This window comes from Elgaria multicarinata, chromosome 11, assembly GCF_023053635.1.
Source record: "Elgaria multicarinata webbii isolate HBS135686 ecotype San Diego chromosome 11, rElgMul1.1.pri, whole genome shotgun sequence".
Lineage (NCBI taxonomy): Eukaryota > Metazoa > Chordata > Lepidosauria > Squamata > Anguidae > Elgaria > Elgaria multicarinata.
Window position 1 is genome coordinate 27336538 of NC_086181.1, and position 16396 is coordinate 27352933.

The 16396-nt window shown below is 45.9% G+C and overlaps 1 protein-coding gene across 5 annotated transcripts in view; it reads left to right on the plus strand.

The window, feature by feature from the left end:
* The window catches only part of GREP1 (glycine rich extracellular protein 1), a 40688-nt gene that overhangs the window by 11955 nt on the left and 12337 nt on the right, over positions 1 to 16396 (plus strand). For 2 of the 5 annotated variants that reach the window (XM_063137258.1, XM_063137259.1), the window contains exons 5-12: positions 1525 to 1557; positions 3241 to 3279; positions 4713 to 4757; positions 7010 to 7042; positions 7978 to 8046; positions 9801 to 9851; positions 11209 to 11271; positions 13237 to 13305. In XM_063137258.1, the coding sequence (XP_062993328.1) occupies positions 1525 to 1557; positions 3241 to 3279; positions 4713 to 4757; positions 7010 to 7042; positions 7978 to 8046; positions 9801 to 9851; positions 11209 to 11271; positions 13237 to 13305 (402 nt within the window). Of the gene's footprint in view, positions 1 to 1524; positions 1558 to 3240; positions 3280 to 4712; positions 4758 to 7009; positions 7043 to 7977; positions 8047 to 9791; positions 9852 to 11208; positions 11272 to 13236; positions 13306 to 16396 lie in introns of all 5 variants that reach the window. The other 3 variants (XM_063137261.1, XM_063137260.1, XM_063137262.1) reach the window with 3 other exon arrangements.

Sequence of the window (16396 nt, forward strand, 5' to 3'; positions counted from 1 at the left end):
TGAGGTGGCAGAGAGCTGAGGTGGCAGAATGGCCATTTTAAATGATCTCTCTACATGACATACACCCTGCAAGGAGAAAGCACGCACAGCAAGGCGAGGAAAGAACCGGAAGTGCTTGTTGTCCTTTGTACTTGTAGGGAAGTGTGCGACTTGGATCCAGGCTTAGTCATATTTAGAATACACCCATCGAAATCATTGGGACTTAAATTAGTCCTGAGTAAATTAACTCCCATTGATTTCAGTGGGTCTTCTCTAAGTATGACTAAATCTGGATCAAACCCCATGACGGCATATTTCCACACTGGTAGTGAAATGGTCTGTTCGATCACCTCATTCGGTTACAGAACCCGACCTTTCTAGAGGAGTTTTTACTTATTTATTACGTTTTTCAACCTTCCCATCCTCTGAGGAGCACAGGAGCATTGTACCTGAATGAGGATTTGAACTCAGAGCTCCCCCTCCCCTAGTCCAACACTCTAACCACTACACTACAGTGGCTCTCAATGGAGACCAACCTATTCCGGCATCTCTATTAGCACATACCAATCTAGTGTCATGGATAGATGGGATGCAATGTTTCCAGAGGCCTTTTTAGATATAGTCAAGTGATCTATAAATTTGATAAATAAATAAATAAATAAATAAGGTTACATAAATAAAGTTTAGCTTCCCTTGCCTGTCAAATTTCACAGTGGGATATGGTGGAGGATCTTATACCTCTCCTGGCTGTTAGCCCTTCTTGTTTCTGCCCTCACAGGGGCTCAGAACAGATTTGGTGAGCTGGATGAAGCTTTGGGGGCAAACCAGAGATGCCTGGCAAGCAATTCGTGTAAAAACATCCAGAAGGCGCCAACCCTGGCAGGATGTTGTCCTCCAACGGTCAATGGTGCTGGTACTAAGTTATGCCTTGTACAGGACCTAGGCAAGGTGATAGACCTTGTCGTCTAAAAACATTTCTACACCAGTGATTTTATTGCACGCTCGTGATTGGCCACTCATGGAAGTTTGTGGGACCTTTACATGACACCATCAACCTCCAGAATGTCTCCTGCTTTCAAAATGATTGGAGATAAAGCGAGAGGGGATGTAAATATGATATATTGGCAACGCCATCTAGTGGCTGTATAATGAGAGAGGAAGACTTTTGATTCAAAGCACGTGTGTCTGCCCACATAAAGGAGCCAATCTATCCCGCAAAGAACCCGGAAACAGAAGCCCCAGTAAATTGCAGGATAAAAAGCTGTGGTGAAGCTCTAAGGCAGCTTTTTACAACTGGGAGCCCTCCGGACATGATGGACTCCAACTCCCAACATCCCCAGCTAACACAATCACAGGGATGATGGGGGTTGTAGTTGAACACATTTGGAGGGCACATTGTTGGAGAAGGCTGATCTGAGGCCAACCACAATTGCCTTAACAGAAGCCAGTCTTTCTCAGTTGTTCCTATATCAATTGATGTCCACCCACCACCCCATCCATCCATTCTAATCCTTCTCTGTTTGATACCTTTGCATCCCTCTTCAGGTTACGGCATCCCAGCTGGATATGGAGCAGCAGGTAAGATGCCCTCTCTAGCTCACTTCACTAAGACACAGAGGTCTGTGTTTCTCTGTTCCCACCCGTGTCCTCCAAGGTTTAGCTCAAGCTGGCATTTCAAAGCTGGAAAAGATGCAGAAGAGAGAACTGAAACAATCAAGGGGATGGAGTGTCTTCCTTGAAAGGAAAGAAAGGCTTAGGCACTATCCTATGTATGTTTAGACAGAAGAAGTCTTATAACATCCAGTATCCCCAGCCGGCATGCTGGGGGAATTGAAGTCTAACACATCAGGAGGGCACCAGGTTGTGAGGAGGCTACTTTAGGTGCTATCCTATGCATGTTTTTAGACAGAAAAAAAGTACTACAACTCCCAGCATGCCCCAGCCAGCATGAACAGATGCAGCTTTATAAATAATTCTTAAAATTTACATAGAAATACCATACATCTCACCATAGTGTTGAAGACTGTGACCAGTTGACCTGTGTACCTGCCATTTCAGTCTGCTGGTCAGGTGCTAATTCCTAATGGGTGGCCGTGGAACTGGACAGGGCAGTCTTTCGAACGGAGAAATGTCCTCTGTTAAAAAAAAGCACACGTCCTCAGCCTACAGTTGGGCAACTGACGAAACCATACGTGAGGAACTCCTGGCCCACAGGCTGGATTAGGCCCATGAGGCATCTCTACTTGGCTTCTGGAGGCCTCGCCCCAGAATCCTCCTCTCCCTCCCAAAAGAAGCTTGGGAGTCTCTTACCTTTCCCCACAACAGGGATGGAGAGGGAGTTGGTCTCTCTCTCTCTCTTCCTCTCTCTCTCTCTCTTCATATTCGTGTGTGGGATGCGTATGGGGATATATGAGTGTGTGAATGTATGTGCATATGAATGTTAAAAACAGTGTGTGTGTAGCATATGAATTGGGTGAATGATGTGTGTGTGTGTGTGTGTGTGAGAGAGAGAGAGAGAGAGAGAGAGAGAGAGAGAATGGTAGCCATATCCCTATTGGGCTCTGGCCACACCCAATAAGATTAGGGTGACCATATGGAAAGGAGGACAGAGCTCCTGTATCTTTAGCAGTTGTATAGAAAAGGGAATTTTAGCAGGTGTCATTTGTATCATGCATACAGCACCTGGTGAAATGCCCTCTTCATCACAACAGATAAAGCTGCAGGAGCCCTGCCCTCTTTTGTATCTGGCTACAAGGGTAGGGCTCCTGCAGCTTTAACTGTTGTGATGAAGAGGGAATTTCACCAGGTGCTGCATGCATACAAATGATCCCTGCTGAAATTCTCTTTTCTATACGACTGTTAGAGCCCTGTCCTCCTTTCCATATAGTCACCCTAAATAAGAGGCAATCTGGCCTTTGGGCTGAAAAGAAGTTCCCCAACCTGGGATAAATAAAGCAGTAACTGTTTGGGTTACCACGTCATCTGAACTTGGGACCCTGGTTTGTTGCTCCTTTTGCGAGCCAGAATCATAAACCAGGCCTTGTTCTTAGTTTACGGAACATGGCAGTGATTGAAAAGAGAGTTGGCTGACTTCCTGGTCTCTACTGTTGCTGAGGAGAGCATGTGGTCTTCTGTAGCAGTGATGGATAATGGAGGAGGGCTTGAATGAGTCAACCTGAAGGGATAAGTCTTGTAGGCCTAGGAAGCCAGCCCTCCGATTTGTGTTCGAAGCACAAATCCCTCTTTTCTGTCACTTTGCAGGATTAGGCGCTTACCCACAGGCTGGGAAACAGAAGCCAGGTAACTATGAACAGCACGGAGGGACACTGGGGGCTGTTTTCCCCCATGGTTTGTGGGAGAGCTGCACCCCACGTTTAGATAATAAGGGTTTCGAGCAAATTGTTCTCATGACAAACATCTAGTCATTTTTTAAAAAACGAGTTTTCAAAACAGGCACTCATGCTGTTGGGTGTAATGCTTTAAGTAAACTGAGAGCACGCAGGTCTAAGACATTTTGCTGCCTGAGGCAGAGCAGCAAATGATGCCTCTCCTTCCTCGAAGTCAAGGTGCATAGTACCCAAACTAGCTGAGTTATTTTAGCAACCCCACAAGCACCTCTTCCCATCCCTGGCAGTAAAAAAAATCTAATAGCAGCAATTTAAACAGCTAACCATTTGCTGCCCTTTCGTGATACCCCAAATCTGCTGCCTGAGGCAGCCGCTTCATTCTGCCTTATGGTAGGGCCAGCCCTGGATCAGAGAGATGTTGATTAGGGTGAGTGAATCCTTTATACGATAGCCATAAAATGTATCGGTGAGTCTTAGGCAGGCAGGATCTACACTACTGCTTTATAACGTTTTATAATGGTATTGACAACTGTTGGGGCCTAGGACATGTTCCATATACCATTTTCAAACTGCTTGCAAAGTTGTTATTATTTTAAATATTGTTCCAATTTAAAACTGGAAATTGAGAGAGCAATTTTTAATTTAAATTCCAAAACATGTTGCTCAATGGCCAAATTGGTGAGCCATTTCTGTCCTGTTCATGTTCGTTTATTTATTTATTTATTTATTTATTTAAGGATTTTTATGCCGCCATTCAGCCAAAAAAGGCTCTCACGGCGGCTTACAAAAGTATTTCTTGACAGTCCCTGCCCACAGGCTTACAATCTAAAAGACATGACACAAAAGGAAAGGGGATTGGGAGGGAGGAGGAGGAAGGGGGAAAGGAAAGCAAATTCAGGCACTACAATCTTAGTTGCAAAGTTCAGCAGTTACAGTTGACAGCAGGAGGGAGGGGGCTCTCAGCTGGAGCTGGACCCAGGCACGATGGAGAGGTGCCTGGCTGCTGCTTCCTCCCTCACTGGTGGCCTCTGCAGTGACAGTTGGTAGCAGGAGGGAGGGGGCTCTCAGCTGGAGCTGAACCCAGGCACGATGGAGAGGTGCCTGGCTGCTACTTCCTCCCTCACTGGTGGCCTCTGCAGTGACAGTTGGTAGCAGGAGGGAGGGGGCTCTCAGCTGGAGCTGGACCCAGGCACGATGGAGAGGTGCCTGGCTGCTACTTCCTCCCTCACTGGTGGCCTCTGCAGTGACAGTTGGTAGCAGGAGGGAGGGGGCTCTCAGCTGGAGCTGGACCCAGGCACGATGGAGAGGTGCCTGGCTGCTGCTTCCTCCCTCACTGGTGGCCTCTGCATGATGTTCATGATGCATCTTTGTCCTGTTGTCTTCCAGGTTACAGGGGTGTTGGTTATCCCCGTGCTGGCCTCCCCTTGGGAGGTGAGTACCCTCATCAGACACCTTTACAACTTCCTTCTGTCTCTTGTTACCTGTTTTTAAAATAGCTCACTTAAATGCTTCACTGTTTCCTTTACCTCTTAACGTTCTGATGGCTAAACATGGATTGCTTGAATATCCCCCTTTAAAAAAACACATGTCTGCCAAGTCTTTCAACAAACTTAGAGGCCCGCTAAGTGACCCAGCTACATTTCTTGGCAAAAACATCCTCCCTTTTGCTTATTTTACCTTTTGAAAAAGGGTTGACTGGCCTCCTTCATTTTAAAACGTTGGGGTTGAAGTCCCATAATGACTGGCTTCCTGGACTTTGGACACTGGCATCTTTTTCTATGCTTTTGCACGGCGGGTTTATGTTTGTCTTTGGTTTTTTAAACCTAAAATTATTATTTTTAATCCCCTTTGTTGTGGCCATGTTAACTTTGTGGTTCTCCCTCATACATACTCCCGTGTTTGGACCAACTTGGCTTAACAGCAACTGCATGATTACATAAGCACCAATTATACTATTTCTTTTTTTTAAAAAAATCCTTCCTTACTAAGGACAGAGCCTATATTCTGGTATTAAACCTTTGTAAAAGACTGTCCCAGTTTTTAACTTTTGGAGATGCCTTTTCCCAAAGTTTTTAGTGTACATTGCTCAAAATACCATTTTTCAAGACTTTAGCTCCCTCATCAAGTTCTCTAGAGCTTATACTTCAGAGCAGAGCAGGTATATCTTGGCTTGGGTCCGGATTTACTTAGTGTAGACCAATTGAAATCAGTGGGATTTTTAGTCATGACTTAATTAAATCCCATCAACTTCAATTATTCTATTCTAAGCATGACTAAATCTACACATGCTGGTAATGCCTGAGCTTGAACACTTAAGTCACCACCTGGAGTATGATTTACAGTTTCACACACTGCAGATCCTGTGGTATACCTTGGCCTCTAAGATCAATCTTATCAGACATGTGTGTTTTCCTAATCTAACTTTGAGAAATGCCACAAATGCTATCTACGGGCTCATCTACACCAAGCAGGATATTCCACTATGAAAGCGGTATATAAAAGGCAGGAGCCACACTACTGCTTTACAGAGGTATTGAAGCGCACTGACACCTGTTGGGGCCCATTGACACAGACCATATACCGCTTTCATACTACTTTCACAGTGTTATATCCTGCTTGGTGTAGATGTGTCATGGGCCCCAACAAGTTGTCAGTGCACTTCAATACCACTATAAAGCAGTAGTGTAGATCCTGCCATGCACTTCAACACTGCTAGAAAGCAGTCGTGTGGCTCCTGCCTTTTATATACCACTTTTGTACTGCTTTCATAGTGGAATATCCTGCTTGGTGTAGATGAGCCCTTAGACATTAAATCCGCAATAGACAGCCTATAGTGGAGTAAATGAATATGGCAGCTTTGGAGAAAGGGGTCATGCAGCAATCTTTGGTATAACTTGGGTATTACAAGAATGCCCGCATTTTTCTCTGTGAAAGGTATGCTGCTAAAACCTTAATCAGAGCCATGAATAAGCTGTGATGCCACGCCAGGTGGAAAATGCATCATCCTGAAAATGTTTTCTTTCATTTTTATTTTTATTTTAAAAATCAAGTTTCTTGTCCATAATGGCTACGGGCAATGTCTGGTGAACTTTCAGAAACTAGAGAGGGGCTCAGTAGGATTTTCAGTGGGGCTATAAAGCAGCTGTTTATCCCTCACTACAATTACTGGAAGCAGAAGTATGCAAAGTAAGCACATATAGGCAAGCAAATGTACTTAATTGGAACAATGTATACTTGCGTGACAATATGAAAACAAGGACCGGGGCTCCTGTATCTTTAACAGTTGTCTAGGAATTTCAGCAGGTGTCATTTGCATGCTTGCAGCACCTGGTGAAATTCCCTCTTCATCACAACAGTTAAAGCTGCAGGAGCTATACTAGAGTGACCAGATACAAAAGAGGGCAGGGCTCCTGCAGCTTTAACTGTTGTGATGAAGAGGGAATTTCACCAGGTGCTGCATGCATGATACAAATGACACCTGCTGAAATTCCGTTTTCTACACAACTGTTATAGATACAGGAGCCCTGTCCTCCTTTTCATATGGTCACCCTATACAAGTCACTGATTCAGGTTTTCCTAATGCAGGGTTTTCGAAGGTTTAAAATGTAAATTACTCAAACCTGCTCCTAAACTTTCTACTTGTCTTTCTGGCCTGATTCACTCACTCTTGCCTTATCCCACAGGCCTTGGAGCAAGAGGGAAGCCTTCCAAATCAGGTAATACTCCTGTGGCCATCCCATTCTCCAGTGGGCTCTTCTCTGGACACTTGAAGGCCCCAGGTGCTTCCATTGCATCTGGGCCATGCTGTAGGCGTGCTGTGATTCTGTACGTGTGCAGAATTCACCATCTGGAGAATCACTGCTTCTGTTTTAAAATTAAAGCAAGCTCCTACTTCATAAAATCCATCTGCTGCATCCTGGCACTTCATAACTAGAAAAGCAAATTCCTAGCTTATAATATCTTCTCTAACTGCCTTTCCTCCAAACTGTCCCACCTCTTCTCCCCCTCCCTTCCTTTGCAGCTTGGCGGAGATCTGCCCTCCCAATTCCTTTCCCTCAGCCCCATGCTCCCACCATTCCCTTTGCCATTTGAGGGATGTACGGATTTTGTGATATTCCTTCCATCTATGTTTCATCAGGAGTCTTTTTTTTCCTGTTGTTGGCTCTCTGGTGGAATCAGATTTTTTTAGGGATAGTTAGCACGAGACTGCAAAAATGGTCTGCAAGTTCGCAGAATCCACATGACTTGGAAAAAGTCATCTACTGGGGAATCTATGTCAGATTAATAGAAATCGAAGTCATCTGAATCCCTTGTGGATTTCCCCAACATCCGAACCCATAGCCACAGAATAAATGTCCCTATTTTGCAAACACCAATACAGTGTGTGGGGAGAGGATTGACGGGTGGTTTTAAGACCCCACTGAGCTGCTGCTGATGTCAATGGGTATGTGATGTGGTTAGAATTTCAATATGAGGTCAGGAAACCAACAATTAAGCTAGGAAACCAAATTTTTAAGACTACAGCTAGATTTGCCAAGCCCAGTTTTGAGCTGAGCTAAGGAGAACTTCACAACCTTCACATAAACCCTTGATATCCATGCTGGTTCATGCAAAAATAATGATACCTACCTATGTTTCTCTCTCTGAGCAGGTTATGGAGCAGGGCCCAGTGCCGCTGGCTACCAAGCCATAGGAGCACAGCAAGGTGAGGTAGAAGGAGGTACTCACAGCCTCTAGGGAGTCACTGGGCCTAAGAGTTTGTCCCTCCAAAGAGATGGGGCTCAAATGTGTTTGGAAAACAAAGGACTGGTCCTACCATTAAGCAGAGTGAGGCAACTGCCTCAGGTGACAGATGCTATGGGACAGCAATGACAGCCTCTTGGGTATACCACAGTTGTGTATGGCACAGGTATCTTGGGGCCACTAAACTAGACTGCTGCCTCAGGTGTGGTGGACGGCCTCCCATCACCAGTGTTGAAGTAAGATTCAACTGACACTCCAGTCAGCTCCTGTGTGTGGAAGGGACACCATTTTGTCCTTTGACTGAGACAGCAATGTCTGGGGCGGTTCTCAGGAAAACAAATCCTCTGTCCTAGATACTGTTAGTACAGGAAAGACACCCTGGACATGTTCACATGGACCTACGGCCTGATTGGAATCCACCAGAAGAAGAGCCTTTAGCGTAGTGGCCCCTTCTCTGTGGAACTCCCTGCCCCTGGAGGTCAGGCAGGCACCAGCACTAGGTTGCTTCCAGCGCCTCCTGAAAACAGCTCAGTTTTGAGAAGCCTTCTCCAACTGACTAGCCACTTTCCCCCCCTGATCCTTAACAATTTCAATTTGCTTTTTTAATCTTCTTTCTCTTTACTGTTTATACCAGTGGTTCCCAAACTTTTTCAGGTCACCACCCCCTTGGTTCCACAAACTCATGCCCAGCGCCCCCCTACCCTACACTATAAAAATCATTATTCAGAATAGTGGTTTTCAACGACCCACCAAGGAAGATAATAACAATAAAATTCAAAACAGTAAAAAATTAATTGAATACTTTATTCAAAATCCAATTGGTGTGCCCCGCCATACTGGCTGCAAACAGAGGCGTTCGCTCTCTTTTCCCTCCCTCCCTCGGCAAGCCTGGGGCTGGTGCTTCCCATTTAGAGGGGATTCTAGGAGTTGAAGTCCTTCCTGAGCAGGAGCGATGTGGGGAGAGCAGCTGAATTTGCCGTTCTTTCCTGCTCGGTCCCTGGGTTTTAGGACCTTCTGGAGAGACCACCTCGAGCGCCCCCCTGCCGCCCCTTTGCCTGTTAGCGCCCCCTGCCAGCGCCCCCCTGCTGTCCCTTTGCCTCTTAACGCCCCCCTATGCAATCCCACCGCCCCCAAGGGGGCAATACCGCCCACTTTGGGAACCACTGGTTTATACCTATGTCCACTACTCCGGAATCTTCTTTAGTTATTGAACAGTATAGAAATATTGTAAGTAAATAAATAGAAGCAATCTCTTCTTCTTCTGAGTATTCCAGACAAAACCTGCCATCTGAGGCCATCGCTTAAATTGGCCTTCCCCAACCTTGTGCCCTCTAGATGTGTTGCACTGCAGCAGGCGAATTGGTGCTCTTCAGATGTTTTGGATCACAAACCCCATCATCCCTGATCCTTAGCCATGTTGGCTGAGGCTTCTGGGAGCTGCCATCCAACACATCAGGAGGAATGGGGACAACTGGAGAAATGATGACTTAAGAACCTAAGAAAAGCCATGCTGGATCAGACTAAAGGCCTACATGGACCAGCGTTTGGTTCCCAAAAGGGCCAAGCAGATGTCCGAACGGGAGCCCAGAAGCAGGAATGGAGTGCAACAGCACCCTCTTGCTCGACTTGCAGAGGCCAAGGCAGGGGAGGAAAAGGAAGAAGAGGAGAAGCCATTTCTGTGTGTGCCTGATTTTTCTGTTTTCTCCATGCTTTGTTCAACAGCCTATCCAGGTGGCGCCGGGGGCTACCCAAGCAACGGACTCCAGAATGGATACAGCAACGGTGAGAGAGAAATGCACCCTGAAGATCCCACTGCACTGGGTCAGAAGAAGTCAAACGTAGCTAGTGAGAGAGATGCCATTAGTAGGGTGACCATATGGAAAGGAGGACAGGGCTCCTGCAGCTTTAACAGTTGTCTAGAAAGGGGGATTTCAGCAGGTGTCATTGGTATGCATGCAGCACCTGGTGAAATCCCCCTTCATCACAACAGTTAAAGCTGCAGGAGCCCTCCCCCTTGAGCAGATACAAAAGAGGGCTGGGCTCCTGCATCTTTAACTGTCGTGATGAAGAAGGAATTTCACCAGGTGCTGTGTGCATACAAATGATACCTGCTGAAGTTCCCTTTTCTGTGCAACTGTTAAAGATACAGGAGCCCTGTCCTCCTTTCCATAGGGTCAGCCTAGGATGCATACAAATGATACCTGCTGAAATTCCCACGCCCTCTTTTCCATATGGACACCCTACCTATAAGTCAGTTCCTTATGCCCACAATGCTATGCAAAATTTGCCCCTTTAGCTTCCTGTCTATACCCATGTTCTCGTACAGTGGTATCACATGCTCGGGAGTGTTACCTACAAAAGTATTATGTGCTTTTCACAAAGACTTTCCAAATTGTCGTTGCCTGCAAACTGGGATCCTCCATTGATAGTCCATCATGTTAAGGGTAACAAAATACAGCTTTGTTGGGTGCCGCTTGCAGCAATGAAGAAATGTGCCCAGTAGGTGGAGCTGCTGATCAACATATGGGCAGCAAAACCCCTTATATAATCAAAGAATCATAGAATAGCAGAGTTGGAAGGGGCCTACAAGGCCATGAGTCCAACCCCCTGCTCAGTGCAGGAATCCACCCTAAAGCATCCCTGACAGATGGTTGTCCAGCTGCCTCTTGAATGCCTCTAGTGTGCGAGAGCCCACAACCTCCCTAGGTAACTGGTTCCATTGTCGTACTGCTCTAACAGTCAAGAAGTTTTTCAAAGGTCTGGATCCATCTGCTCTACAGGGACTACGCTCTTGAGCAGCTTTCCCCAAACTAGTGCCCTCCAGATGTTTTGGACTACAACTCCCATCATTCCTGACCATTGGTCATCCTGGATGGGAATTATAGAAGTTGCCGTTGAAAACGTCTGAAGGACACCAGTTTGGGGAAGACTTCTCTAGAGTAAGGGGTAGGTAGAACAGGGGTGAGCAACTTGTGGTCCTCCAGATGTTTTGGCCTACAACTCCCAACAGCTCTAGCTAGCATAGGGCAAAACATCTGGAGGGTCATAAGTTGCCCACCCCTGGGGTAGAGGATACCAGCTTCAGTTTCCAGCTGGGTTAGGCAAATCACAAAGCTCTGAGGTCTTTTTTCTTTTCTAGGCTATGGAGCTGGAGGCAATGGATTTCCTGGGACTGGCCCTTTCCCAGGCGGATATGGTAACGGTAATGGATTCTATTAACATATTTATTTCTCTTCGTCCAAGGAACTTAGAATGGCATTTTAGCACAACAACCCTGTGAGGTAGGTTAGGCCGAGAGATGGAGATTTGCTCAATGCCACCCAGTGAGATATTAACCCAAGTCCAAATGGAACACTAGCCACTACATTTCATTTCATTTATTACATTTCTATAACACCCAATAGCCAAAGCTGTCTGGGCTGTTTACAAAGATTAGAACCTTAAAAACACAATATTGTACATAATGCAAACAAAACATTTACATACAAACATAAATCGACAACACACACATCTATCTAAACAATTAAAATAATCAACAATAAGAAATCCCAGGACCTGATTAAAAACCTTATCATATGCTGCCAAATGCCTGAGAGAAGGGGAAGATCTTAACCTGGCACTGAAAAGATAACAGTGTTGTCACCAGGTAGGCCTCCTTGGGGAGACTGTTCCATAATTGGAGGGCCACCACTGAGAAGGCCCTCTCCCTTGATGCTACCTTCTGATCCTCACTTAGAGGAGACACTTGGAGGAGGGACTTAGAAGATGAGCGTAGTATGTGGGTGGGTTCGTTCCAGGAGATACCATTATCTTAGGGGAAGGAATTTAGGACCAAGATCATACAAGGAAAGATATAGTTTCATCAGTAGAGGGGAAGAAAAAAACAGGTTACAGGACTTAAAGTCAGCGATGACTTACTTGAACTTAGCTTCAGAATTTAGTTTCAATGGTGAAGTAGAGTTTGGAAGGCAGTCCATCTGAGCATGTGAAAAGTGTCTTGGCCTTCCCATGAGGGGCTAAACTAGATATACTGGTGTAAGATCCAAGATATGTACCACAAGACACAGAAGAGCTTGGCACTGGTCAACCTGAGATGCAGGTTTAAGTCTCTTCCCAGGTGGGAAACAGCAGAATGGGATGGTCCAGGGGAATGATTCGTTTTAGGGAGGGATGATAGAGCACAGGTTTTGCCTGTGCTCCATGATAGAGCACAGGTTTTGCACATAGGAGGTCCCAGCATCAATTCCTGGCATTTTCAGTTAAAAGGATCGGGTAGCAGGACTGAGCAAGAGACCATGGAGAGTAGAGAATAGATGGACAATGGGTGGCCTAGATCAGGGGTGCTGAACCTTTTTTGGCTCAAGGGCTGAATAGCATGTCAGAGAAGCTCTGGGCGGTGGGGAGGGGCTGCATTCCAGTGATGGGTGGGCAAAGGGGTGGGACCCTAAACAAAAGATACCAGCATAGATTAGCTCAAAGCTCTTACACCAAAATTTAGAAGAGGCTTTTCAGCCTTTTAGACTTAGGGGAAATGCTACACGAAAGCCGGGAAGCCACCAAATGAGCAGTGGTTTGGGGGAATGGGGCGTGACTTTCTGGGGAACCCCAGAGGGCCGGATATTGCCCCCAGACATGTAGTTTTGCACCCCTGGCCTGGATGGGCAGTCTGACCGGGCATACTTCCTACATTCCTAGAAGACCCATTCATAGATGTTCCAGCCTTTTAAAAGCAAATCAAATGCAGCCTGCACAACATGTGTGTGTAGATTTGGATCAGGGCTGCAGCACCGGGGTGGGAGGGGCTAGTTGTCTCCACCCCATCCCCTTCCCCTCCCCTGTTTTCCAGTTGAAATGAACCCCCTGAAGCTCCTCTTTGCCCTCTGGGGCAAATCACAGCGCCAAGGGGAAGGGGCAAGTGGCATCAGAAAATGGCGCAATGGTAAAAGCATTTACCTTGCTTCCCTCCACTGCTGTGGCCCCAGTCCAAATCAACGACACCCCCACCACCACTCCTGAAGCTGCATTTGCTTTAGAAATGCAGGTTTGATCATGGGTCTCCGTTTGCTTAGTAACAACAACTCCTACCTTCTCTGAACTCCAACCAGGTTCTGAACGAAAGAAGGGGTTTTGTACTGAATTCTTTGGGGGGGGGGTGTCCTGTTTGCAGGTGCGCAGTCTCCCTATGGCAGTCAATTAGGAGGACCCTCTGGTGACCCTGCTGCTGCCAAATACGGAGGTGAGTCTTCAGGCTGTCCTATTTATTTATTTATTTATTTATTTATTTAAAAAAGCCAGCCTTCCATCCCAGGCTCCGACAATCTGAGAAAAAAAAGTATGCCCAACTTGAAGAGGAGCTGAACTCTTCTTCTTTTTTTTGAGTTTAATTTTTTAAATATTTTAAAAACACAACCACCTTAGACACACACAACAGAAGAGAAAGAGGTAGGGGGAAAAAGAACCTACAAACAGATAAAAAGCACAAAACGCTTAAAAAAACCATACAAAATTAAGATAGACTTCCGATCTTCTCCGCAGCAAAAACATGTAACCCTGTCTTCTCATATTTTATAACTGCAACCACATAATATGTAACCATATAATTGCAACCCTATAACATGTAACTATATCTTCTCATATTCTAAAGTTGCAAAAATCAAATTTCCCTTCTTTTTTTTAATCTTAAAATTTTCTTCTTAATTATTGAATCCACAGATGTACAAGTCACTGTTTTCTACTCCTGGCAAAAAGTCTATAAGAAATTTCCATTCAGTCAAAAACATACTGTTGACTTTTCTTGAATTATTGGCGTTAGTTTTGCCATCCCCGCCAGTTCCACCATCTTCATTAGCCATTCATCCATTGTGGGCAATATTGAACTTTTCCATTTTTGAGCATGCAATCGTCTTACCGTCGTTATCATATATAAGAAGAAGGGGTTTTGTACTGAATTTTTTTTTGGGTGGGGTTCTTGTTTGCAGGTGTGCAGTCTCCCTATGGCAGTCAATTAGGAGGACCTGCTGGTGATCTTGCCGCTGCCAAATACGGAGGTGAGTCTTCAGGCTGTCCTATTTATTTATTTATTTGTTTTAAAAAGCCAGCCTTCTATCCCAGGCTCCGACAATCTCCCGGGGGAGGGGGGGAATGTGCAACTTGAAGAGGAGCTGAACTCTTCAAGTACTTGAAAGGTTGTCACATAGAGGAGGGCCAGCATCTCTTCTCGATCATCCCAGAGTGCAGGACACGGAATAAGCCAGATTCCGGCTGGACATCAGGAAAAACGTCCTGACTGTTAGAGCAGTACGACAATGGAACCAATTGCCTAGGGAGGTCGTGGGCTCTCCTACCCTAGAGGCATTCAAGAGGCAGCTGGACAGCCATCTGTCAGGGATGCTTTAAGGTGGATTCGTGCATTGACTTGATGGCCTTATAGGCCCTTTCCAACTCTACGATTTTATGACTCTATGACTTGAAAAGTGCTTAGCTTTAACCAGTGTTGGGGTGGAAACATGGTTTCAGCGCTGCCTAGATGGCTTTGGAAACCTCGGCAAAGGGGAAAGTGGCTTGATTGTAGCTACATTATAAGTTTATATTGTTTTAAACCTGTTTACCTCTCATGGCTTCCTGCAACAAATCCTGTAGTTTGGCAAGGGGTGATGAGAATTCCCTGTGGATAAAACCCAGACTTCCTAAAACAGCCTTCACCAACCTGGGGTCCACTAGGAGTATTGGACTTCAACTCCCATCAGCCCCTGGTCAATGCTAGGAATGCTGGGTGCCATAGTCTAATGCCATAGCTAGACGGGGGTGATATCCTGGGGATCGTCCTTGTGTGTCCACATGACGCACAGGGGATCCCGGGGAGGGATGATCCTTCCCTTTCCCCAGGATATCACTCTACCCATTTTTCTCGGTTTTTCCACGGTCTCAGTATAATCCTGAGACCGCGGAAATGTGGCCCGCCGTCGCGCTTTGTCCTGGCTCCTCGTGAGAAAATGCAAGAAGCCAGGAGCACAGAGTTCCTTACTGCACCCGAGTGCTCATGCGCTCAGTCCCCTTTAACAACAACAAAAAATGGTGACCACAATGTCACAGTAAACCAGGGTGACGATCTCGCGATCATAAAATCGCGAGATCGCCGCCCTCCACCCCTCATCTAGCTGAGGCCTAACTCATCTGGTGGGAACCAGGTTGAAGTAGGCTGTCATAGAGCTACAGTTCCCTAGAGAGAAGGATTGGCCATTAAGGCTGGGAGTAAGCACCATTGAACTAAGCAGAACTTAATTCTGAATAGACGTGTATAGGATTGCTCTGTTAATGTTGAAGTATATGGTGTCAACAGGGGAGAATGTGCAGATATGCCTTAAGAAAGAGATCTTGGAGTTGTGGTGGATAGCTTGATGAAAATGTCGACCCAGTGTGCGGCTGCTGTGAAAAAGGCAAATTCCATTTTAGGCATAATTGGGGAAGGAATTGGAAACAAAATTGCCGAGATCATATTCCCCTTATACAGATCTATGGTGCGACCACACTTGGAATACTGTATACAGTTTTGGTCACCGCACCTAAAAAAAGGATATTATAGAGTTGGGAAAAGTGTAGAAAGGGGCAACTCCCCTATGAGGAAAGGTTACAACATCTGGGATTGTTTAGCTTAGAATAAAGGAGAGTAATGGGATACATGATAGAAGTATACAACATTAGGCATGATGCGGACAAAGCGGCTTTGGAGATCTCTCTCTCTCTCTCTTTCTCTTTCTCTCAAAATACTAGAACCCAAAGGGGTCATCCCTTGAAGCTGAATGGTGGGAGATTCAGGACAGATAAAAGAAAGTAATTCTTCACGCAGTGCATAGTTAAACTATGGAATTCACTTCTACAAGATGTAGTGATGGCCACCAACTGGATGGCTTCTAAAAGGGGATTGGACAAATTCATGCAGGATAAGGTTATCAATGACTACTAGTCCTGATGGCTTTATGCTACCTCCAGTCTCAGGGGCAGTATGCCTATGAAGCCTGGTTGCTGGGGAACATGGGCAGGAGGGTGCTGTTGCACTCATGTTCTGCTTGTGGGTTTCCCGTGGGCAGCTGGTCGGCCACTGTGTGAACAGAATGCTGGACTAGATGGACCCTTGGTTTGATCCAGCATGGCTTTTCTTATGTTCTCATGTGGGAAAGTGGGTGGCAGCATAGAGGAGTCTCTTTGTTACAGCTTCTGGCACTGGGCTCCATCACAACTGGTTTTTTCTCTGGTTTGTCCCCGCGTTTTTTTACCTCTGTTTCATAAGCGCGTCAAGGGCTCCATCACACATGGTCCCTTTCACATAG